This window comes from Anabas testudineus, chromosome 14 (assembly GCF_900324465.2).
Source record: "Anabas testudineus chromosome 14, fAnaTes1.2, whole genome shotgun sequence".
NCBI lineage: Eukaryota > Metazoa > Chordata > Actinopteri > Anabantiformes > Anabantidae > Anabas > Anabas testudineus.
In genome coordinates this window covers 15257200-15284114 of record NC_046623.1, presented here as the reverse complement: position 1 = coordinate 15284114, position 26915 = coordinate 15257200, and the positions used below count along the sequence as shown (strand labels likewise).

The 26915-nt window shown below is 40.7% G+C and overlaps 1 protein-coding gene across 3 annotated transcripts in view; it reads left to right on the top strand.

The window, feature by feature from the left end:
• Positions 1-7620, top strand: part of LOC113170697 (transcription factor COE1-like) — a 68270-nt gene extending 60650 nt beyond the window's left edge. The window contains exons 12-17 of one of the 3 annotated variants that reach the window (XM_026372894.1): positions 1518-1583; positions 1677-1839; positions 2344-2526; positions 3141-3338; positions 4063-4131; positions 5726-7620. In XM_026372894.1, the coding sequence (XP_026228679.1) occupies positions 1518-1583; positions 1677-1839; positions 2344-2526; positions 3141-3338; positions 4063-4130 (678 nt within the window). In that variant the 3' untranslated portion in view covers position 4131; positions 5726-7620. Of the gene's footprint in view, positions 1-1517; positions 1584-1676; positions 1840-2343; positions 2527-3140; positions 3339-4062; positions 4132-5725 lie in introns of those variants that run through there. The other 2 variants (XM_026372896.1, XM_026372895.1) reach the window with 2 other exon arrangements.
• Positions 7621-26915: the final 19295 nt, after the last annotated feature.

Sequence of the window (26915 nt, the reverse complement as noted above, 5' to 3'; positions counted from 1 at the left end):
TGATAAAAACTGTGAGATACTGTGGCGTACCTAAAATAGGGGCCCTTAGGCAAGACCTCCTTACGCTTACCCTGCCTTGTACCTCACTTGTAAGTCGCTTTGAATAAAATCGTCTGCTAAATGACCAAATGTAAATGCTTGATACAACTTTGGAGAGATTAATTAGGCAATGTGAGTAGCTGCATGTCTGCATATGAAATATATGTAGACATGCATTTATATGTCCTGCTAATCTATATGTCAGATACATATATGAGCAAAGTATTAAGAGAGCATCGATCCCAGCTGTTAGAGGCTCTGGGTGATGTAGTAGCAGACGCATGCAGACCTGATAATGATGATGTTACCAGGAGATCATCTTTCCTTCCCGTTTATCAGCTGCTGCTTTACTGGAACCACTCAAACATTCAGGATCAGGTTTCTGTGAATGGGTTTGAGTGTGTGCAGGGGGTGCTGCTCAGTTCACCAGTCTCATAATGAGAAGCTACCAGAGAGCCAGCCAGGCTATAATAATGTGTAAAAGATTGAATTTAGCACCATGGACAGGCACGCTGAAACTGCTGACTGGCTTTGTGACCCCTATAGCTTCACACACACTGATGAAGAAGCAATACCACCGGTCTCAGACTCACAGCAGAACACATAAGTGTGTGTATGAGTGTGTGTCACACGGTGCAGGTTATTACTGTGGAGCACAGAGTAATTTTCTCTTTGTCACCGGGTGGCCTCACGCTGTGGAAATGACAACACATTAACTGTTAAACAAGACACCTTAGACCCCAGAGTGGGAGCTGAAAGAAAGAGGGAGAGAGCAAGAGGGTGGGCAAGTGGGGACGAGAGCAGAAACAATAAGGAGTCTCAGGAAAAGAGAGAATTGCTGAGGGTTTAGTGCGTGTGAAAAAAAGTGGCGGCAAAGAGAAGGATGCAACAAAGGGGGTAGGAAAGCAGGGGAAGATGGAGACCATGTTGAGCAGAAGAAATCAAGAGAACATCAAATTCACGAATAATTGATGAAAGAAGGGTTAATAAAAATGGAAGAAAGGTGACCTCTGGGCCAAATCTAGGTCTGATCATGTTTTATTTTGGGTTTTTTGCTAGAAAAGAGTTCATAACAAAAGAAACAAATCAGGTACCTATGCTCAAACTGCCCCTCTGGATCACTGTGGTCTGATCTAAAGAGCAATGCACAGCAGAAAAGCCTACAGAGTACTTTGGATTTACTTTAAAGTCTATTCCTAAAACCTGTCACTTTAAGATGTCATTTAGATGCATAAAAGCACTTGACTTGACAGGAGATAATCTGTTTTTAAAAGGAGTGAAGAGCAATTTGTTTATCATGAATAGATGGTGAAATGGATGTTGTTTGATGGTGGTGTGGAAGGAGGGGAAGGAGAGATTGCACGTGTGTTTTCATGTGCGATCAATGCTTTTACATGTGCAGCCTGCCTACATGTGTAACTAAATCTAACTGAAGCACTTTTCACTTTTCACACTTCCTCTCTCCATCTTTCTATTAGGAGGTTATTCTGAAAAGAGCAGCCGACCTGGTAGAAGCCCTTTACGGTCTGCCCCATAATAACCAGGTAAGGAACAGGCATTAACATAGAAAGAGGAAGAAGTGTGAAAGCAGTTCCTCAGCTCTCATTTTGTGGTAATCGTTCAATGTTTTCCTGTAGGAGATCATCCTGAAGCGTGCAGCGGACATCGCAGAAGCTCTCTACAGCGTTCCAAGAGGACACACCCAGCTTTCTGGCTCCAGCCACACCGGCATGATGGGGGTCAACTCTTTCACCGGGCAGCTGTCTGTCAACGTCTCTGAACCTTCACAAGCCAATCAGGGTGAGATTAAATCATCAATCGAATGCAGCTGGACGCAGCTTATTGTAATAGATTTTGTTTGGAAACTTGGACACAGTGAAACCAAGAAGCATAATAGTTTCTTACAACCACAGCTGCATGTTTATCACGAGGAATTTGAATTTTAACTATGAGTTTTTTTCATGTTTAAACCTAAACAAGCTTTAACTTTAACCATAACTTCAAGTGCAAGTTTATTGTTGTAACGTGTAACATTAGCAGCTTTGTATTGATGCCACTTTTTTTATTGCCCAACAAGGTGTTGCAGTAGTTCTTATGTAATCATGGCACATTGTGGATATTTGCAGACAAACATTAGGTTGTTTATTTATCGGCCACCTCATGCTGTGTGCTTTTAGTGCTCAGGATTGTTTTTTGTATTTATATACAATTCCAATGTTAACTTGTGCAGTAGTGCTACAGTAAAATGTTATATTGAAATGTTAGTGTTCACTTTCTTTGCTCCATATTGTTCATGCCCTACAGGTTTTGTGCGCAGCAGCAGTAGCGTGTCTCCTCACGGTTACGTGCCCAGCTCCACGCCTCAGCAGACCAGCTACACCTCAGTCACCAGTACTATGAATGGCTACACTAACAACGCAGGCATGACCAACCTGGGAGGCTCGCCTACTTTCCTCAACGGCTCTGCAGCCAACTCGCCTTATGCTAGTGAGTCACCCAATGAACATACAGTATATACATGTAAATCTTAGTGTACTACACAGATGAAACATTGCCATTCACATAAAAACGTAGACTAACACTCACAGACAAGTTGTCTGTAGACAGAAAGCGAAAGTCTCAGATCTGCTGTTTGGAGATTTCCCCACGGAGGTTTCTGTCTCTGTGTCTTCAAAAACAATCACTAACTCACCACTCGTAGCTCCATTTGTCCTCTGTCCATGTCCTCCCTGCTTCTCTAGCTGCCTTTCATCTGACAGCCACACCTCGTTTTCTGTTGGTTAATTGCATCCATTTTCCATTTGGAAAAAAATATTGGATTGGAGAGATGTAAAGGTGTGTTTGATTGTTGAAAATGTCTGGTTGTGATGGAGGTGGATGCAGACGTGAACATTTCACTTGGGAAGAGTGAAACCCTTATGTGTCACTTTTCATAAAGCACATTTTGAGTCTCTTTAATAATGTACCACGTTACTAAAAGTATGTGAATACCCACAATAAACCCATATGTGGCATCTCATAAAGAAATGCAATATATATCCATCTTAATCCACCCTTCTCTTCTTTATCCCGCCTCTCTCCTATTGTGCTCCCCTCTCCAGTTGTCCCATCCAGCCCCACTATGGCCTCCTCTACTTCTCTCCCATCCAACTGCTCCTCCTCTTCTGGCGTCTTCTCCTTCTCTCCAGCCAACATGGTGTCGGCAGCCGTTAAGCAGAAGTCCGCCTTCGCTCCGGTGGTCAGGCCCTCCTCCTCCCCTCCGCCCTCCTGCACCAGCACCAACGGCAATGGGCTCCAAGGTAATTTACCATGACAGCAACCCGTCAGTCAGAGCATGCTCAGAGGGAGGATTTCCTCAGCAGACGATGATACTTTGGTGATTTCTTTAAGCCACTACAGTGCCTATTATCTTTCACATCCTTCTTTTGCTCCTCTCATGATGAAAGAGAAAGTGTAGGGATATGTTTTACAGTTTGTAGGTCAGTTCACCACTCAAATATATAAACCGCTGTAAGGAGCGAGTCACTCAGTCGTTGACACAGATGAAAATATGGGATTTGTGCTGGTGAGTGACTTAAGGCCAATGCACATACCAAAAGAATGAAATACATAACAATAGAATCTGTGATTACAATTTGTGCTTCCCGTAACAAAAACCACCATAAAACATCAGTTAAACCCACATTTGCACAAATTATTGTTATTTTCTTATAAAAGCTGGATATTATTCACATAACTGCAATGTGTCCTGTGATAGGAAAATGTAAACACAGCCCACCTTTTAAATGACATGCTTCTCTGGTTAGGACGGTTTCAACTAAATTTGCTTTTTGGACGATTTCACCTTTTGAATTAACATTTTTTCATTCTCTCTCTTCTCTCCTGTCATTTCTGTAAACTTTTAACCCTCCCTCCTTTTATTCCTCTGACCTTTTCACTTTTTCCTCATCATTTCTCTGCTCCTCTCTCTCTCTCTCTCTCTCTCTTTCACTCTCACCTGACTAAACTCTGTCTCTCTACCAGATCAAACATTTGTGGACTCTAGCAAGTACTCAACAGCCAGCTCTCTACAAGGCCTGGCCTTCACCTGAAGTATGTCCCTCTTCCGTTTCTTCATTCTGCTTTGTTTGCTAATAGCATTTGCAACTTAATCTTCGTCATGTTTCACTATTGTTCATGCTTTCTGCCTCCAGCTTCTCCTCCTTGTATTGTTGTCTATCTTTCTATCCTTCATCTTTTCCATCCACCTGTCATCCCACAGCACATTTTAAGTCATTCCTCTGTCTGGTACCGCCTCTCTGTCTTCCTATTGGCTGGGAAAATTAGGCAGGAAGTTAGATATTTACAGAGACAAGAAAAGAGACATTTGGCACAGAGAATTTATTTCTCAACATCACTGGCTTTGTTTTGCTGTGTGTGCATTTGCGCTTGTGTTTCCATATGTGTGTGTGCAGAGAGGGAGAGAGACAGAGAGAGCATGTGCGGGGGTGTGGGAACTCAAAGCTTAGCCTCAAAGCACAGCTGAAATAAACACACCCCACTTACAGCCTCACACACACACACACACACACACTTTCCTCTGTCACACATACTCTGTGATCACACACTGGCAGCTTACTAGGGAGCAATCAACAATGACAGCTGTTCGAGTCTCTTGACAGTTGATACTGTCAGTATACCTGTGTGAGTGAGTGTGTGTGCATGCTCATGAGTACCTGAGAAAATAAGAGAAGCAGAACAAAAAGTGGAGGTTCAGCAGAAACAGTACATTTTGTAGAGTTTTGTCAAGCTGGTTCTTGAAGTGAATTCTTTTCTCTTTACAGTTTTCACAACCATTTACAGAACCAGTCAAAAGTTTGGAAGCTCCTTCTCATTCAGTGTTTTTCTTTCTTTCTGTAACTCTGAAGACATCAGAACAGTAAAATAATTAAACTATGCAAATCTAAATATATTTGATATTTTACCTGATTGGCTTGCTGATAGTTTTGCACACTTTTGGCAATATGAGGCTACATAAGGCACAGTTAAATAGAATGGTTTTCGATTAACAGGTGTCCTTGACCAAAGTTAATTGACTTAAATTAATTAATTGAAATCTTGATTCTCTTACACTGAGAAGGTGAATGGATGGTATCAGCAACTTTGAAGCATTGAGGTGGAGGTATGATGGTGTAATGCTGCTTCATTTAACCAGCATCGCCACCCCCACGACATCCTGACTATGTCAAGAAGCAAATGTGGAAAATAAAAACTACAAATAAAGAAAAACACTAAATTTGAAGGCGTGTCCAAACGTTTCGCTTGAATTCTTGCGTGTGTGTGTCACTTTGGGCTGTGCTCTGCTTCTCACATGTTGACACCCATCCCTTGGGTTTAAATACAACACACACCATGATGCAATCTGTCAGGCTCACATACAAACATACAGTAAAATACGCCAACTGTTCCTGTGCAGAATGAAATGTGTGTTTGTGTGATGATGTGTCCCCGCTCGAGTTTACTGATTTATTTGTCTATTGATGTTTTAAATGTCGCTGCAGTCACACAGCTGCACAGATGGGAAAACATATTGATGTTTTTACAAGAGATTTTTTATGACGATGAAAATATTTGGCTGCGTTTTAATCGTTCTCCCCCCTCCCTCCCTTTTCTCTCTCTGTTTCTTTTTCCTTTCTCCATCCGACAGCAATCCCTGGAATGATCGCCCCACCCATGTAAAGGTGTGAATGCACGACTGCGTGTGTGCGTGTATGTGTGCAACTGTGTGCGAGAGGAACCAAGCACAGTCGCACCGATCCCGGCGGAGGATTTTGGTGCGAGTCATACTCCGGTCAGGGATGGAAGCAGCTGTCCCAGTTTGAAGGAACAAACCCAACTCAGGCCCTTTCTAACACAAAAACAACTGAGAAAAAACGTGAAGAAAAAAAAAAAACAAGACTGTTTGCAAGGAAATAAGTTGTTTAGACTTTGTACACCTTGATGCTTTTATAGGAAAACGGCCACACCTACATTATGAATCTCCATGGACACAGGAGGTGTATTTATTTTGGAGAGATTCCACTTCCTCCCTTGAGTGATTGTTGATTTGTTTTTCTTTTAGTGCAACAATTAATGTGTGATAATCATCTTATAACTGTATCCTACACGAGGGACGTTCTATTTATGAAGTTTGGTCATTAGTGAAGGAATATAATGTGAAGATGATGATGGTGATGATGATGATGATGATGAGGCTTCAGGATTCAAGCAGGGTCAAATCCAGTCGACACAGACAAGCCAAACCGGACACACTCTTTCATTTCTATTTGCCAAATCCTCAAACAACAGCACAAACTCGCGACATTAGCCATTCAGGACATCCCTGTGTTTACTTTCAGCTTGCTTTATTGTATTTTCACGCTGCTGCTCCCATGTGCTACAGTTTCCCCTTAGCCATCGGAATGTGCAGAGAGAAAGACAATGCAGTCATTTAACAAATCCATGAACCATGAAGAGATTTATTTCCACCGATATTCACAGGAGAAATTAAACTTGCTGCAGTGTTAATCAAGGAAAGATCTGATGATGCTTATTGTAAAAAGGCCATAAACGAATCAGCTCCTTCCCCACAGAGGAGTGTGTGATTACTTGGTGCCAGCAGCAGCTTCACTGTGGATCTGACCCAACAATTCTGCCACGGAGTCCGTCCATCACCCTGTTCCAACACGACGTTTTAAACAGGAGGATCATGTCTTAAAGACTGCTGCCACTTTCACTTCGGTTTTGCTGTGTGAGATTTGCTTTCTCATGCTCTTGTCTTAGCAGATTCTTTTTTTTTTTTTTTTGGTTTGCAGTGTTGTTAAATTTTGTTTTTATTTCTTACTGTGACCAGACATCTTTTTTTTTTTATGTTACCTGCCTGATGATCTGTTCATCAATCTGAGTGTGAAAACTAGCCAATGGTGTGTCTTAAAAGCTGTGCTGCAAAAACAATGTCATTAAATCTTTAACTGAGTCTTAAAATCCTACCTAAGAACAAAATTGCAAAAGCATCTGTCGAAATGTTTTTTAAATTCACCCTTGAATTTTCTTCTTCTTCTTTTTAGCTGTATTAAAACCGTATCTGCATCCCATTTTGCACTTATTTTATGATAAAAGTGAGTTTTTGCAGCACAACTAGCCAGCAACATGTCTTAAATGTGTGAAAACTAGATGATGGTTTGTTGTGAAAGTCTTAATTTTTTTTTTTTTTTTTTTTTGCCAAAGCCCTTATTGAAGACATTAAAGCCTAAACAGTCTTGTGCCACATTTCTTTTCATCTCACAAAGTCAGAAAGAGTAATGCCATAATGTTTTTTTCATAGTCAGAGTCACAAAAGCAGCGTTATTCATTTATTTGTCACAAATGGAAAATATTTGAAAGTTTACTGGACACAGAATCAGCCTCAGCAAATAAGACTGAATGTCAGTAATCATTAAATTAGGATGAAATATAATAGGAATAATATTAATACCAGAAATCAATCCTATATCCACATGTTCTCATTTGCTTTGTCTCTTGTGTCGAAGGATTTGAATGTTATTAAAACTATTTGTTTTTGGATTATAGTGTCTGTTTATTAAAAGCCATATGTTCACTGCTTATTTCAGTCAAACTAACAGAAGCCATGGTGTAATCTTCTTTTGTTTTTTGGCAGGAGGAGGGTGTTTTTCCATTTTGCCACAATGTTGTTCATATCACTAATGTTAAATTTAGCATAAGAAATGTTGCATTATCTAGGTGTAGTGATTATTAATGTGTCAGTATGATTATCTGTGATGGATTTTAAGATGGACTAACGAAGGCTAAAAGAGATGAATGAAGAATTTCTCTCTCCTCTTTCCTGCAGCCACTTCTCCTGCATCAGTCAGGTTTTCTGTCCTCTCTCTGCTCCCTCCTCACATTTGATTTGATTGTACTTTTAATACTGAATGGTTGCCCCTCTTTGTTTTTTTTCTTGCCTTTAAAAATGAGCCACCTATTTATTTTATCAGAAACATGGGTCTGGAGACCACTCGTCTGTTCATGTCTACATGTTAGAGTGCCTGACAGTGTGCGTGTCTGAGTGTGAGCCTCATCCTTTAACCTTTGAAAGAAAAAATGTGATGTTTTAAAGCTGAGGGATGTTTTTATAGTACATATATAAATACCTGTACAGGAAGGAGTAACTGGAGGATTCGGTTTATGGAAGTATGATAAAGCACTTGTCCAACAACAGTCATAACGTTTATCATGGCTTGTCTGCATTCAGGCTTACAGTGGTGGTTGTCATTCACACATTATCAACAGTATGCGTGTGGAGCGGGAGAGTACTGAGGAAACTACTGTAAAAATGATAATATTGATTTTTTTTTAATTATTTTGAACTTTGAGGTGTAAGATAACTTTTTTGACTCTCACTATATTTAATTAAAGTTCTTTCTTCTCTGTGAAATGTGTCTTTTGTAGCTTTGTTGCTAATCTCTGTCACTCAAACCACAGTGGATAATAGAGAGCCACGCATGTGAGGAAAAGGTGCAGCACGGATGCAATTAAGGGAATTGAGATGCATTCAGTGGACCAGCCTTTCTCTGCAGGAGCCCGGAGGGAGGAGTCGAGTCATCAGGTAGATTTGACTCACCTGGGCTGACTGCAGACTTTAAACTGGTGGTGTCACGATCCCTGCCTGGGATCCACATCCTGTTCCACTTAGTTTTATTTTCCTGTTTCTGCTCTGACAGACTCGTTCATACCTACCTGGTCACACACCTGCCACTCAGTTCCCCAGTCACGTCTCGGACTAATTAACTCTCCCTCTCTCCGTTCACTAATCACCGAGATCTGTTGCACCTGTGTCCTTCCCTTTATTAGCAGCACTACAGCCTCACATGCTGCCAGATTGTGCCACACCCCTGATGTGGTTCTCATAAGTCTGTTATCTGACTCCCTCATGACCTGACCTGCTTTTTGTTTACTTGGATTCTCTTTGGGATTGTGGATAGTTGGACTCCTTGAGTCTCCATTGCTGGCAGCATACTCACCTGTTGTTGTGTTCACCACTCTCCTGTGGTGGTCTCCATTACCCATCATCCCCTGCTCAGTCAGTCCCCTGACCCAGTCTCCCGTACTCTCTTGTCGTTCCCCTGCTCCTGAATCCCTGTTTGCCATGGCCTTTGTCCCCCTAGAACTACATTTCCCAGAATCCTCTGCTCACCAGTTACCTTTTTAATCAATCATAGAGTTTTCGTGTCCTGGTTGAGGTAGCAAAAGCTTACAGATGGATCAACTCTGGGATCTTTAGTTTAATTAGTGGAAATTTAGTCTTACTTCATTGTAAATTACTTTTTTGTAATGACAGTCTGTGTTGTATTTCAATATTCAGAAGGTCAACTAGACACATCCAGACCATAAACAGAGAGGGTAGCACTATCCAAAATGAACAGTGAATCAGTAAAAAATGCACTTCAAAAAGTGAAACCTTGACTTTAATTAAGTGAATTAAGTTCCACGAAACACAAAATATTTTCAGCTTTGATTCAGATTCTTTGCTAACATGCAAAAAAAAAAAAAAACCAAACTCATCACGTCAGTGAACCCTCTGTTCACTGTTCAAATGATAAACTACATTTCAGTGAAATCATACAGCCACAGAGGTCATGCTCAACAAACTGTTACACAATATGTTGTAAAACTCCGACAGAGGAGGGGATTCACTCCGTGCATATATTTGTTTCATTATTTAAATGTTTTTTTTGCTTTTTATTTCTTCTCCATTCTTCTGTCACATCAAACTGTTTGCCTCCAGCAGCTCTGATGTTGAGCAAGGCTGCCCACGCTGCCAGCAATGTGGTCATACACTGTGTGTGTGTGTGTGTGTGTGTGTGTGTGTGTGTGTGTGTGTGTGTGTGTGTTCACAAACAATGCAAATTCTCTAGTGAGACCCGTTTCTGTAATGAGACAGATGGGCCATGCCTGGAGTTAGCTATCAGCATGACCACAGGCAACGTGTGTATGTGTGTGTGCATGTGGGAGAAAAAGGGAAACTAGTGTGTGTGAGGTGTTATTTTCCTATTCCTAGCCTGCAGGCTTAATCAAAGAGGAGCCACAGATGTCTTATTGACACCAATTAGTTTCTGTCTCATGGTACACACTCACACACACACACACACACACACACACACACACACACACACACACACACACACACACACACACACAAAGAACACGTGAATTGAGTTTGTGGACACACATTAGCTTTTTTTTTTTTTTAGGATTATTTATTGAATAGGTCGAGGAATGCAGCAGACTTTTCTGAGAGTGAACTGCACACATGCACAATTTACAAAAACATCCCAGTTCAATAGTGTGATACCATCATCGTGAGAATATTTTGACAGGTCTGTTTGGGTTAAGGGTTAAGACGTGGCTTTCAGGTTAGTGTTGGGGTAAAATCTAAGGTTGTGGCATTTAGGGGTTGGGTGGGGTCTAAGGGATGTTATATCAATGACTGTCCTCACAACAATAGAGAAAAAAGTGTGTGTGTGTGTGTCTTTGTGATAATACAGAGTCTGATGAGACGAGACTGAAGACATCCATTAGCTAATGGATCTGTCCTCTCCTCTTCTTTTATTCCTCTCGTGCTCCCTCCATCACCACATCACACTTCCAGTGCACTTAACCCTATCAGGAAGAAACACACACACTAACCCCGACTCTTCCCTCCTCCGTTAGCTGTCTTCTGAGGGTTTGGGTGTGCACACAGACCAGATTCAAAATCTAGAATATCACGAGGAGCACATATGAATGAGTACATCGTTTATCTAGTGACTGTACTTTAGTTTTACTTCAGCTCATCTTCTGTTTACTTTGTTTTGCTATTAGGTTATTAGCAGGAGAAAATGTGCCACATTCCTCATCCAGCTTCAATTATTTTCACCTACATGTATAAAGACAGTGATGAATCATTGAATATTATCTTTATATCAATTTAATGTAGGATTTTATACACATGCACTAAGTTATTTACAATTTATACATTCAAGTTAAAGGACAACAAAGAAAAGAGCAGAGACTCATGAGTGAGTCGCTCATTTTTCACATCTGGTGGACATCCGTGGTCAGAGCAGCAGCTTTTGGTCCCCAGCAGTGGTAAACCCTTAAGCGTTTTGTATTATAGTACCAAATTATAGTGTTGTAGTAGTTCACAAAGAACTGGTAGCAGGTAGCTGCACTGTACTGTGCACCACTCTCTCTCACAACTGAGCCTCATCTCCACGTGCACTAGTTGCTCATTTCCTATACTGCCCAAACCCCAGAGGAAGGACATGAACCCACTTACTGCATTTATGTGTGTTATTGTAAGAGCATTTCTCCAGTTAAGAAAGCTCACATTTATCCTACATTGAGAGTTTGTTCAAAGATCAACACAATCTATACTTAATGAATGTGTTAATTTGAGAGACATCGCTTCATCTTCACAGACTAATGAATGAATTAATCTGCAGCTTCTCCTGGTTTTACAAAGCGTTGTAGCAGGTTTCAGCTCCTTGTTCAGCTGTCCGAGCCACAGCTTTACTATTTTGGCTCGCTCTCATCACTCTGTCTGAGCCATTTTTAAGCAGCACTTGTAGTTATTTTCAGTGAGAAACCTCGAAAAACCACGCTGTTCTTTTCCCGAGCACTGAAGAGCACAAAGACAAATTCTGCAACTGAAGAACCACATATTTCTCTCAGTAGATGGTAGAGACCAAAGAAAATGAGCAGGAACAGAAACGTAACTCCAAATATATGGCAACAAGTTTGTCAGAGAGCAGAGAGACCAGGATGAGTAGGACAAAAGGGAAGAGGATGATGACACTGACGATGATAATGAGTAATACTGGAGTCGTCCTTCAATGGAAAGGTGGTGTTGCTGTTTGAGTTAACAACCAAGAGCTGAAGAACAATAAAACCCAACTGTGTGTGTGTGTGTGTGTGTGTGTGTGTGTGTGTGTGTTGTGCATTTGAATGAGGTGTGCTAAAGCTAAGTACAGGGATGCCACTCCAAAGCCACTTGTAACACATACTCACACACATGCACTCAAACCCACTCACTTAAGTGGAGGGTTTGAAATTGAGCTGGGACTGAGAACGAATACTCCAAACAATTATCTTTCTCTCCTGCGTCTAGTAATCCATTTCCCATGAATATATTCACATTTTGCCTCTTTTGTTTTTCCCCGTTCTTCGTCCCTCCATCCTCGTCCTCCTATTCTTCTGTGCTACATTTTCACCTCTGCTCGCGTGTTTTCCTCAGTTTCTGGACAAAACGTAGAAATACTTTATCATTACTATATGACACCAGATAGCTCTTCTGTGATGTTTAACATGTGGTTACAAGCTGTATATTTTAACCTCATTAACCACTCGCTTAAGTCGTGTGCAAATAAATTGGTTAAGGGAAAGGACAAAAAAAATCTGCAGCTGTGGCTTTTGCAGACATTTGATCATAAACCCATTAAACATCAAAGGATCAACAAACTTAATACTGTTCCTCCTGAAGTAGATGTTGTTGTCTTAATCAAATAAGGATAATTAATCTAATAGTTAGTTAAAAGTAAAATTAGAACACCTAAATCAGCAAGACTTGAATCTTGAATTTCTGTGCAAAGTTTCATCTGATAATCTAATAATTTGTAATAATTTCACCTTTCATACAGACGGCTCTGCTCTCTGCTGCTTTTGTTCTGGTCTTGTTTTGAACTTTATTTAATCTTAATTTCTCATCCTTGCCAGTTACATTGACATGTAGTTACTTGGCAGATGCTTGTTATGTGAGGTACAGATGGTGATCTGTGTACAATGAAATTGTCTGACTTGTGCTCTTTGTCATCCTGAAACTTAAAACTGCAGTGTTACTCTCTACTTTTATTTATTTATTTTTTTCTTTTAATCTGTTGGATCATCCCTTAAATGCGTCATGATATCGTCACCTGCTGCCAGGAAGTCAAGATTATCAACGGCCCGATGCCCAGAAGTGTGCTGTGATTGGCAGTGATGATCGATGATGATATCATCCTGTTAATCACCATAAAAATGAGGAAATCCAGCACTTTGCATGGTGATGATGATGTCACCACCAGTGTGTGTGTGTGTGTGTGTGTGTGTGTGTGTGTGTGTGTGTGTGTGTCCCGTACAGACCACACATCACCTACTTCTTTTAGCTACAGATGTGTTTGGAGCTTCTGGGTTTCTTTTAATGTGGTTTCTATTTTTATATGTGCAATAGCTGGATGATAAATTTTAATAGAATAGCACAGTAACACAAATATGGTTACAAAAACACAAAGTTCTGTCACAGTTACTGTAGTGGACCGTTTAGCATTTTGCTTAGCACTCAGGAGCAGCTTGAGACAAACCAACCCTGACAATGATAGATGTTCTAACACTTATTTGACATTTCCTGATGTTCTTTTCAACAAAAGTGGTATTCCTGCTGAACCGGAAACACATCAGTTGCTCCCTCTCCATAAAGTTTAAGCACTAAATTCCAGTCGAATATCAAGTGATTAGAACAGCAGATGTAGTGTTTTGATTCTATGTTGAATCAGGACTGTGTTATTTCAATCAACAATGAAAAGTAGCAAAACAGATTTTTATTTACAAGAAATATGTATTACTTTAACCTTCCAGGGCAGAGCTCACTCCTCCATAATCCCCTCTATCTGTCCGAGTGTTGCTGTTGAATCCAAGCCAATAGAAAAATGTGTCTGCCCAGTCAGCCATGAGAAGTTTGGTTTGGATATAGGCAGTAAAGTGGGTGTGAGTGGGTGGGTGTGTGTCCAAGCTCCTAATATTAGCTAATTTGTGAATATTTGAGCAGAGACCTGCACATCTCCAGTGTTTTTTACATTTTTTTTACACACATCCTGAGTGCAGCCTTCTGATGTTCTGCTGCCAGCTCAGGACTCAGGCAGGAGGTCTGCAGCCTCCTCTGACCCCCTCAGCGACTCCTGGGAGTCTCTTTCAGAGAACCGTGGCTCGAGTGTGTTGCACTGAGCACTGGGTGAAGTTTGATCTCCTGCTGAAGTAAATACAGACACACACCTTCGGGGATCGAACAGTTACCAATAGTTCATGAGCTGCCATGGACTTTAACCCTTTGGTGCAGTCCTCCAGTCCAGCAGACCCTGCAGCCTCCTTCTAAAGCAAACATCTCGTCTAAAATAACACATTTTAATTCATTTTTTCACTAATGCTTTAATTCAATCCAGTTTTGGGAACTAAAACTCTAAAGTTTAGATGAAAACTACCAAACTCCTTAAAAAGAAATTAAGTAAAATGCTCAAAAAAACAATGACTATAACGACACCACCACATAGCTCTGTGACGACACTGACATATGCCTATGATCTTGTCATGGGCATAAGAACCTTTCTTGATTGTATTTTTTAAATAACAGTCAGCTTATAAAATACTAAAGTGAAAGCTTGTTTGGTGTAGGACTGTGACCAAAACAAAGAATATAGTCTTTGTAAAATTAATTTAGTTAGGTGGACACAGTCAGTGTTGTTCCATGTGCTGCTGGCAGATAAGCAGACTCATAGCTACTTGATGAATTACCCTGAAGTCTCCAACCAAACTGCATTGCCTTGCTGACAATACCTAACCATTTACAGTAAGTCTTTACAGTTCTGATTAAACACACTGACACTGGTTTAAACCTGAGAATTAATGGTAGTTCAGTGGTAGAAAACTGTATTTTTTTTGTGTCAAGGTTACCACACATTCAGACAGAATAACCTGATTGTACGGTATTGGTGAGACAATGAAATCTAGGTCAGTTTGAGATGAGGTGACTTTAAAGATTTATCAGACTCCTCAACATTGCACAGCATCTATATTGATATAGCCACTGCTGCCCTGCCTATAATAAGACGCATCTTACATTCACCTGATGTTAATGGTTCTTGGAAGAAATGGGTTCATTCGTCTATTTAGTCAATGAAGAAGCAAAACACAGTTGAGACACATCTACAAACATGAAGGCACCATGCTGAAATCTAAAGTAAGCTAACGTAACACGATCAGGTGCTGTGGATGTAAATTTTGCTTTCACAGGAGTCCCTGCATTCCCAGCACACACTTTATGGCCGATAGCAGTGCTTTAACTGCCTTCACTCATCGCCACTTAAAACACACACACACACACACACACACACACAAAATGCTGCTGTCAGATTTGTCAAGTTGACAGACACAAACGGACACATTCAAATACTGTATGCCATACAGTACACACACTCTACACACACACACACACACACACACACTCTCTCTCTCTCTCTTACACACTCATGTCCAGCTGGGTTGTTTTTCTTGGGGGTGTTTATGTAAAGGAAGTCGGATCCTGAAACTCGCTGCATACTTCACATTTCTTAAGGTTGGAAACTGCCTGACTGCTGATATGATTACACCAAGAAGCAAGCAGGAAAAAGCTCTGACATTCTCATATGGAAGTCATTATCCTTTTTCTACATCACTTTCTTTCTCTATTTATCCACCTCTTCTTCTACCCCCTCACCCTTTTCTTGTCTTTCCCTCTCTCGTTTCCTTTCTTTTAATTTATTTTGCTGTTTCTCACATGCCGTTTGCATTTGAGGCGATAAAGTGTATAAGACTCTTGGTGTGAATTTCGTTTGTGTGGGCATCAGACGTGAATCACACACGCGAATGCAGTGACATGGTTTGATTAACAGCAAGTTGGCCTGACATTTCTTCCTGGATCAGCCACAGTGTTAGGCATTAAAAACCCATAATTCTCTATTAACACCCCACCAGATCTGTGTGTGTGTGTGTGTGTGTGTGTGTGTGTCTTTTTCTGAAGGTCCTCCACCCATCAATCCACTCCCAAATGACATCAGAAGAGCAAGAAGAGAGAACACAGTGTATGACTGACAGAAATAAGGACAAGAGAAAGAGTGGGTGTGTGTGTTTGTGTTTGTGTGTGCTCTCGTACGTCCAGCAGTTTGAGGACTGGTTTAAATTTTACAACATGTGAACCAGGACATTTTAGCAAAGAAGCTGTTCAGACTTGGTTTTTACAGTCAAGTTAGACTTAGCAACACAGTCCTGCATGTCATCTGTTTATGTTAGTACCATCGCTGATGCAGATTTGTCACCGTGCAGGACGGCGTTCATACACACAAGGAAAGAAACAGCAGTGAGCAGCTCTACTGTGTGTGGTAGCACATGGAGCGGCATTCATAAGCTCAGTGACTTTTACAACAACGTCTATACATGCCATGTGGTGAAATTATACTAAACTAAACTTAATATTAAACACTAAACGTCAATAAAAAGGAGCCAAATTCAATAATGAACTAGCCTTTATGTCAATGATTGTCCCCACAAAGACAGAAGTACAAATACACGTGTGTGAGAGTGGAGAAAGAGAGAGCTCTCACGCCCTGAATGCTGTAATGACACAATCATCTCTGGCTGAACAGAGTTGGTGTACACAGAGGACATGCACACACAATCACACTGGAACTGAGATCCACCCTGCCTGACTGCAGCCTGGTTTCCAAACATTGCATCAAATTCCCAGAAATATGACAACAGAAACCTGAGAAGCTGGAGTGAGTCTGTCGTTGACCTCCAAGTCCTGCACAGGCTGAAGCGTCAACACCGTAATGTGTTTTCAGCTCATTTAAAACTAGTATTTCATCTGATTCATGGATTACACTGACAATGTCATAACATCAACATCTATAATAAATGGGCGATTAAAAAAAATCCATTATAAACATAAAATACAAAGTTGTTAAAATGATATACAGTTTGTTAAACTACCCAACACTGGTAAAGTAAGTGTCTATAATAAAAGTAGCCTAGGAAATTTGGCTGCCACATTAAATTTGGTGTTTTTGCAACTTTAATTTTGAAAAAAGGATTCAAAGTAAACATATAAACATGTCAACACAAACACAGTGACAGAAATACAGCAGTGGGATTATTGACACAAACACAAAATAAAAGCTAAAGAATACACTGTCCAGTCACAGGCTCATAAAACACCTTTAAATTGTGCTGCACAACTGAAACACATACATGAAGTGCACAACTCAGCACATTATCTGGACCAAAACAGAACAGAAATGAGAGAACAATAGCACAGCAACAGCTACATGCATGACTGCAATCAACTACTACTACTACTGCAGCTCTCCGGCTTCTCGGCAGGACCGGCATGCACTTGGTGACGTAGGGACGAGTGTACCCAATACTGCTGCCCTGTGATCAAAGCCAGAAATATAATGTGATACAAACTATTCAGACCACAAGTTTACTGTTTTGATTTTTTCTCACTGCTCTCATAGTGTTGGTTTTTAGCAACACCAGTCAGCTGCTTTTAATTGCAGCACTCTAAAAGCCCATTGTACGCAACCTGTTGAGCAGCAAACTGATATTTCCCTGAAGAACTGAGACTCAAAACAGAACAAGGGGACTATTGCTCTTATGTACATTCACCAGGTTGACAGAAATACAACTTTTAATAAATGATAATAGTCCAATAGAGAAAAACATCACACGCATTTACACAATCAGACACCTGATTAGTTTATGACACGATTATCTAATTCACATTATGTCGTCGTATGACAGCGAGCACACTGTGAATGTTGGTCAAAGTTGAACCAGGCTGTCGGTTTGTACAGTAAATTATGATGAATGTTTGAAAGGACAGTTTTCCTTTCCATGTTGATGTTTCCACAGATTATAGTAACCGGGAACAATCCTTTAAAATTCTTCTGGTTACACAAAATTAAACTACAGTAACCGGTATATTGAGTAACGGGTTTCACTGGTTAACAAAAATAGCGAAACAAGATAAATGCTGCTCCTAGTAAGAGCCAGATTTAAAAGCAAAAAACTTGTAAGAAACCCTGGTGTATCTATAAAAAACAGTCTGTGGCCTCTTCGTCTCCCATAAATAGAAGAGACTCGGGTCTATTTAGGAAAACTTTCGCATTTGCAACACAATAGTCTGAGGTCTACCACACATCACCACCAGAGAGGACCATGGGCTAAAGAAAGACAGACTACAGAGGTTCTCAGAGTAACAGAAAGAGAAAATACAATCTAACGAACACTGAGGGGTCATGTGTGTCCTGGACTTGTAGGTGTCCCCGGAGTCTTACTTTGTTTTACTGCTGTGGTTGCAGCTGCAGAACTGGGTTCTGGTTTGGGTTAGGTCTGATAATGTTACTCTATTGAAAACACTGGCACTGCTGTGGGACAGCCTGGGAATGTGGTGGGGAAAACACAGGAAAAATGAGATGAGAAATGTCTGTTTGTTTGTTGTGGAGAAGAAGAAGGAGCGTGAAAACCACGTGAGTTCATCTTAGGAGAAAGTCTGAGGTTTTAACCAAATACACAAGCTTTCTCCTGAGTGGATGTGCACAGATCGGCCTCTATGTTCTGTGTCTGTGTGTGAACATCCAGCGAGACAGAGGGCGGGTCTTTTCTCCACCCTGTGGTGTGATTGGTGGTTTTCTGTCCGTGTTGATGGATTGATGGAGGCTGCTCTCCTGCAGTTCGCTGAAGGGTTAATGAATCATTCACCTGTTCAGATGCACTTTTACTCTCCTCTCATCTGATCTGACTTCTCATTCTCAGCTTCAAGCTAATCCTCAAAGTTTTCTTGTGCTTTGTTAAGATTAGAAAGTACATTCAAACATAAAGGATTTCTTATTTACATTACATTACACAGCTTGCATTTGGATTTCATGATCTGTTGGACTGTGTTTCATCTGTTTCTTTCTGTAAACACACATTGAATTGTGCACATGCTGTACATATTTTATGAGAGTGTGGCAGCCAGCCACACTAAAACTGCATGTACTCATTGTGTTACAGAGTGTTTCAGACACAAGTGTCCATCACATGCCTTAGATTAATGTATTTTCAACTTCTTTCTCTGGCAGATTACATAAAAATAGTTTGCCTGTTATGTCTGTCTTTTGCAATTTATTTCATGTCAGCCTACAAGTAGATAGATCTTTTTTATTTTTTTACCAGTTTAGACCCACTGGAAACCAGAGCACAGGATGACCCGGGTTGGGTTGCAAAGAGTTTTTCGAGGTGTTGATTTAGTTTCACTTGCACTAAGCATTTCAGACATACACCTGCAGAAGACTGTGATTGTCACTGGCATCTTTCCTACAGCTGATGTGCACATGTGAATGTGAAACTGTCAGCTACAGTTGTGAATTCTTCCCATCTGTACTGGCTGCATGAAGTCTTAACAGCATTACTGCCATGTTTTAATCTTACCCTAGAAGACAGAGGGATGCATACAGACCCACAACACATTTTCATTCCTTAAATATAACCACCTCTTCCCTAATTCCCTTTCCCCCACTCTCTCGTCACCTCCTCACTCTTTCACCTCGTGCTTCCATCCACCCGTCGTTACATTCAGTTCAAATCAATTCAGTTTTATTTGTATAGCACCAAATCACAACAGAAGATACAAAAATAAAACAATAAAATAGAAAACCCCACAACCCCACTCAATATATATAGTGTACTTGAGGCAGCTTTGTTGGTGGTGGTCCAAAGAAAAGCGCCTAACACACACACACACACACACACACAAACTCTGTGAGGGAGGTAATCTCACTTTCTGTGAACCATGTGGAAGCCATTGCTCTGTAATCTGTTGTAATTGTTGTATTTGAGAGAGAGCTGGTCTACTTTATCTTCTTCATTACCATGGTGTGTGTAAGTCTGTGTCTGTGTCAGAACAAGTTCATGGAAGAAGTACAAGGGACAGAGAGGAAATAATGGTACAAAAGGAAATAATGTGAGTTTGTAAGAACCTATTCACACACAGTCACCGTTTTCACACATTATTTTAGCATTTGAATAAAGCTGAAGTGTGTGCAATGTATTAAAATGGCATTGATTGTATTCTATATATGCAGAAATATACTGTACATTCAGACCAGGAAACACACACACACACACAAACCCATACACCATTACACACAGACTGCATAATTACACATAATGGATTGAGTGCTGCGAGCACTCTGAACGTAAATCTAGCGTAGATGTAAGTATACAGACCTCACTCTGTGTGGTTTACCCGTAAACAAGCTGCAATGAACCATGTAATATATGCTGCTTTGCTGAGTGCTGATCATCCAAAGGAACTTAAATTAAAAAGTGCTACATTATGAGCCAAGAAAAACCTGCAAAGACGCAGTGTAGGAAGTGTCAGACCTCACTCCATGGTACGAGACTTAACACAAAGTCACACATCAGAGTCACAGTCACATCCAATCCACTTGGAATATAGCTCCTAAGTTTAAGAGTCAGTCTTATTAGGCACATTTAATTAGGTTGTTTGTACCTCCAGCATAAAGCGACCTAGAGAAACATATTACAGCTGGGCAGCATCTAGTGGCTGCAGTATTTAGAGGCACAAAATTTCTTAGGGATGAGGATCAGGTGAACAGTTGAGTAAACGAAGCACAGAAGATTGCAGTTAGAGTCTGGTGTGTTTGTTCAGCCACATTGTTTTAACTTGTATTTTGTTGTCTGGTGTCAAAGCTGTGCAATTTTTGACGCCTGTTTTAATGGGGGAGCTGTCTGGGTCCAGGTAGGGACGAACAATATATAAAGTCATTTAGCTTGAATGACTTGGTGGTGTTTTCTGTAATTGTTCTGTCCTCTGACCTGTGACATTCAAACAATGTAGAGTAGACTTTTTACCAAATAAATATATGTTGAGGCACTTTTTTTAATGCTAGGTGTCCAAATGAGATTGGTGAGGGGAAAACTGGGCGACAAAGTCTGGAGCACTTGTGGTCCGTAAACATTTAACTACCATTAATATTAATACAAAGCTCAAAGCAGCACAAAAAGCAAAACAACTGCTCTCTAGACAATGATCAGCAGAAACTTTTTCAGAAGTTGGGCCAACCACTTTCCTCGTCCTAACTGGTCTGAGATCGGACCTCCTGGGTGAATCGGGAGTGGAGCCTCCTAGTGGCATCACTCACTGAACTGCTTCCCCGTCAGCCTTGCCAATGCTGCTGTGATTGATGCACTGAGTTCCTGGCTGCAAGCTCACCTTCATCCATCCTCAGGACAGAGTGGAAAAGAGAGAGAAAGCAGTGATGGAGGAGAGAAGGATGGAGATGTAAGCTTTAAGAGAGAAGCAGAGCTCAATAGAAGAAGATACTAAGAAAAAAGTCTGTTCTCTGAGCACCCTGCAGAGAGAGATAAATAGGAAGAGCAGTCTGATACATGAGCTGATGAATGATTGAGCTAACACCTCCTCCAATAATCTCCCATCACCTCCCTCTTCTACACACATCCTCACTCTGTCTGTTTATTTATTTACTTCAGCAGAGCAGCGTGAGACCAGAGAGGTGATGAATGAAACGGAAAGTCATACAGGGCAGGAGCAGCAGTTGGACTCTAGTGTGTGAGTGTGTGTGTGTGTGTGTGTGTTTTACTTATACTTATGTGAGATAAACGTAACAAGATTCAAGTCTTTCAAATAATGGAAATGTTTGCAAAGTGATGTAACTTTGGTCAGTCCTCACGGTCTCAGAGGCCACTGCGTGGTTAGTAAATTAGAGTTTAATGATGAGATTAGAAGACGCACTAACCACCAGGGGCCAAACGTTAAAGCCGGTGTGGAAGCGCATCAAGATTCAGTTCCTCAAACGACTCCAAGAAACGTTCAACAGCATTGACGTCAGTGGGAAAGACCCCAACTTTTCTCTCAAGACACAAAGTCCAAAACAACTTGTGGTCTTTCTGGTGTGTTTACTTAGTATTAAAACCGGTACTGAGGAATTTTATTGACATTTGTGTTGCTAAAGACCTAAAGCTAAGTCAGAGGATTATGTTGCTACGTAAATCTGGTAGCGTTGTTGTTATGAAAGTGTCACATTTTTCACAGTAACACTGACTCATGAATATTTTATTCTAACATAAGTGACAGTTCAAACAATGACACAAAATTAATAATAATAATTAAGTGGGAATCAGGCAACATACTGAAAGATGGATTTGTATTTAGAGCAAATAGAGTACATCATCATCTCAATCTGAGACAATTGTATTTGCAAAAAATGTAATGATGGTAATAAAACCTACCTACTAGCAGTGGCGGTAGCTGAGTCATACATCTCAATACCAACACTAAAGGGAGTCTTTGGGGCTTTTAAAGAACTGGATAGAAATTGAGATTGACCAGTGGTGACAGCATCACGTTGATGCTGGCTGACTGCCAACGCAGCCTCCTTACCTTTAGGTTTGTGTGTGAGCAGCTTCAGTTCACTTATTCAAACTTCGTTCATTCCTGTGTTAGAGAAAGAAAAGTCTTTCACAGCAGGAAGACACCACCCGGGGGATCGGTCACTAAGCCGTCACACAAACAGACACTTGGATTTATGTGTGTGGAAAGTTTAAAGTCGCTGTTTTAACTCAGGAATGTCTGCTTTGATTTTACATTTGCACTGTCCATCAGTTTCACAGCCTCCTCCTCACCTAACATACAGAGAATTCAATTCAATCAGCCTGTGAACGCTTGGTGCTTGGTTTATTTATGAAGCAGTCAATGTCTTACAAAGAGTGTGTGAATTTCTTTGCTTGTGCATAAATGTTTGTGTCTCAGAAATGTTCTGACAACCACGAAAGTCTCATTTCCATCTCTTGATGACTTTACACTGTCTTCATTTCCTGGTGACATACCCTAACTAAAACCATCACTTACCTAAATTTAACCCTTTCCTCCACCTAACACCTCATCTTCAGTCTAAAACTTGACTCCCCACGATGTGTAAATAGATTTATGTCTCCCAAACATGAGTAATCAGAGTGCACACACACAAACTCTGCAGCTCTGGTTAGATGCTGGTTATATGGTTGGTTATTCAGTGCATTCCTCTTCCATCCAAAACTGTACACAGTACACAGCACAGAAATGCCCTGGAGAAATGTATTACCACTTAACACACACACACACACACACACACACACACACACACACATGCAGACAAACACACTCGCAATATGACATTATTGTGGTGTTGGTTGCGTCAGGCCAGAGGGAGAAATACTAAATCACAGCTTGGGCTTGGATACGTTGACTTGACCTCGCTTGAAACAAATTTAGCAGAGTTACAGAAACACCACTTAATCCTAAGCCCCCACTCCACCCACGCAATACACACACAGGATAGTGGGCCAGAGGTGAACATGGCTGTTCTGTTTGACAACTAATGATGCAAGGCTCAAAGCAAGATGTTACTAGCTGCCATTTACACTCGCACGCACACATACGGGCACACCATCCGTGACTCTGAATTACAATCACAACAAATGAAAGTGGCTGTGAGGGGGGGAAACTTTCCTCATTGTCTGTTTTAATTTGAGTCTTATTTAACGAGTCGTGAATCAAACGTCGGATAAGGGGGTGGGCGGCAGGCGAGGCGTCACACGGAGACGACAACAGACGCTGAGAGGGGGAGAAGAAGAAGAAGAAAACGACAGAGAGACATCAGACTCCATCAGTCTGAAAATAGAGCAGTTTTTTGTTTCATCCGACAGGGAGAGGTGTCGATAATTAGGCTCTGTCAGGTAGAGTGGGAAGTGTGTGTTTGTGCGTGTGTGTGCAGGAGTGAGTGTGTGTGTGTGCCGAGTCTTCCTGACAGTATGTGCTGAGAGCATTGTAAATGCAGGGGTAATGGTTGTCAGTGTGTGACAGCTATAAATGGCCCTTTAGTTCTCTTCTCAGCAGTACATTGACACATACACCCTCTCTCTCTCTCTCTCTGCCTTTCGCACACAGACACAGTCAACACACACACACACACACACACACACACACTGCTAAGGTAAAGCGAAGGATCTGTATTTTCATGTTCATCGACTTAATTATCATCAGCACCAACACACATGGCAGAGCAACAGTGGGAACAAAGATGCTGAATGTTCCCATGCAGCTTGTTAACACCTGTAAATAAATAAAAGAAGACTACATCAACCTATCTGACTGGAGAATGATTGTAATATAGAGTTTTTATTTTTACTTTGGAAGAGTTTTAATCCAAAGAGACACAAGAGACACGTCACGTTTTATATGTTGTGACTGAGTTAATACAAAAATCTGATTAAAAGTGATTGAAGTGGAAACACCAAGAATATGAGGGGGGAAAATGGAGCTGAGGTGGAAGTTATGAAATAATAAAATAAAATAAAATAAAATATAAGGCAAATCCCATGAATGAGGTTTTGATTCCCACTGGGAGGACATGTCACCTCCTCCTCCTCTGAGTTATACTGTAGTGTTAAAAACACCACTGAGACCCAGAGACAAATTCATTCATTAAAAATTAGAGACATTTAATACATCTTTGGTGATGGAAAGTGCAATGAAATGAAACCATGTATCAGCGTTACTGGTGTTCAATTAATTATGCAATCTTGTCACATCCTATTATATTCACATAAAGTGGTTTAAAGTTGATGCTCATATTCACACCTAATTTCAGAAATTCTGAAATAACTTGTACCATAATTTTACTGTTGATCTGCAGCATGTAAAATAATTTTTTTAACGATAAAACAGCGAAGCAGTTTTTAGATCCCTTTTATACATAATTAATAACAATATGAATAATAATAATTATTATTGTATTATTTCATATTTTCTGCCACAACATTTAAAACTAAATTGACAGGAGCACATGCTTCATGATGATACACAGAGGTGAAGAAATAAAGTTATTTAAAACATGCTGTGTAAGACGATGTGGAGAGATGTTCCCAGAAAAAGGTTAAAGGGCTAATGTGTTTCTTTTAAAAGAGAATCTCTTTAAAAAAAAATCCTCTCCATGGCTTCTAAAATAAGTCTCTGTTATAACTATATCTATCGCTCCGTCTCTGTTGCTCACATAAACACACACCCTCAGCGAGGTCACAGTTCAGACAGCTGGATAATAACATTACAACTAATGGACTCTCATCTGTTTATTCATAAAGGTTTCCTGTGTCTTTTTCCTCTCTGGGAGTGTGTGTGTGTGTGTGTGTGTGTGTGTGTGTGTGTGTGTGTGTGTGTGTGTGTGTGTGTGTGTGTGTGTGTGTGTGTGTGTGTTTGTGTGAGTGCTCGCAAAGGAGACCGTTTTCAGTGGTTTCGTGTTGCGTCTCAGGGGATGCTGTGGTCGCTATACCCAGAGTGCTTTGCTGCACAGGCAGGTCTGTGTGAGGAGTGAGCTGGTAGTTTTATTACATTATATTCAGGCACAAAGACCTGAGTGTAGCACAGCATCAGGATGTACACCGATGCATGACCAGCTAGTGTGTCCACCATGCATACACCTAGCTTGAACAGCTTGCATAAATGTTATTGTTTAGATTTCTCTTTTAAATATATTGATTACCTCCTTATAAAATCATAATAAATGTATGGTTTTAGCACTTTATCCATATGTCAGTGTGTCTCTAAATAAAGCAATGAGCATGTGTGCATTTATAAAAAATTAAAACAACATGATAATGTGTTTGTGTTGGAGTTCCGTCTGTGGCAAATATCTTCCTCTAATGTCTAAAATCAACAGGCCACAGGCGCCGCCCAGTACCCACTGATGAAAACAGTAGGTGCTCATGGGAGCTGTGGTGCAGATAGAGGAGTCTCAACAAACAGCTACTGACAGCTGGCCAATCATCGCTGCTGAAAAGGCTTCCCTTCATGACATCACAAGACCAAGAAGAGTCTGAAATTCAATTGGAAACTCAAGATATGCTCACATATAGTTCTGACAACATGTCATCTGATCTTTTTCACAGTTTTTTCATTGTTCATTTTCTCATTTCATCACATGTTGCTTACTGTCATGTTGCACACAGCATGTTAATAAATGAATAATGAGATAAATGTATCTAAATATTAAATTATGATTGAATATCTCTTGTCTCATTGCACATCTAAAGCTTTTAACATTCACAAAACAGATCAACAAAGGTCTAAAATGATTTATATATATGCATGAATATCATAGTTACAACTTAGTAGACAACAAAGTCACATGTTTGATTGTTCAGCTTTGCCCAGTTTTGTCCTGCGTATCTTACGGACACACTGCTACTGGCACAGGGATGAACAGTGAGTGTCTGATTTATTTTGGAATATTTGCCTTTATGAGCAACACGACAGGCAGGTGAGCAGTCATATGACAGGATTCTGACATGTTATCTTACGCTGGTCCACCTGTGAGGATCACAGGAAACTACCCTTGCAGCAATTGTTTTCACCTCATTGGTTCACTGTTTTAGCAACTAGCTGCTCCCAGATTTTTTTATAGCTGCTGGTGTTGTTGAGTGGATTTACAGAAACACACTCTATGTCTAAGTTTACTTAAGCAGCTCCCAGGCTCAGAAAGCTATCTCTGTTTAATGGACTGACATTCATTACAAGCTTCAGCCACAAATAGCCTCGCTGCTGTTTGGAATTGGAGCAGTTTGCTTTTCTCCGTAGTGTGAGCAGTCGTGGAGTGTTACTAATGTGAGATGACAGGTAAACTTGTGAGCCTCTACCCCATACCAGCACCCACTGCTGAGACCCTGTGTGAGTGTGTGTGTCGGAGGGGGGAGAAGCCAGCTGTGTGTCCAGGCAGTAATCAGGTCATAAACTCCATCAGGTTCTGTTTTCTCTGGAAGACGTTGGAGGGATGAAGGGGAAGGAGGAAGGAGTCAGTAAAACTGGTTAGCACTGTCAGCTCTCCTTCAGTCAACAGGAACACAGCAAAGCCAGAGGAACGAGGAGAACATAAAACATGCAGGAAAAAATAGGGGGGGGGGGAGTCAAACAGGTT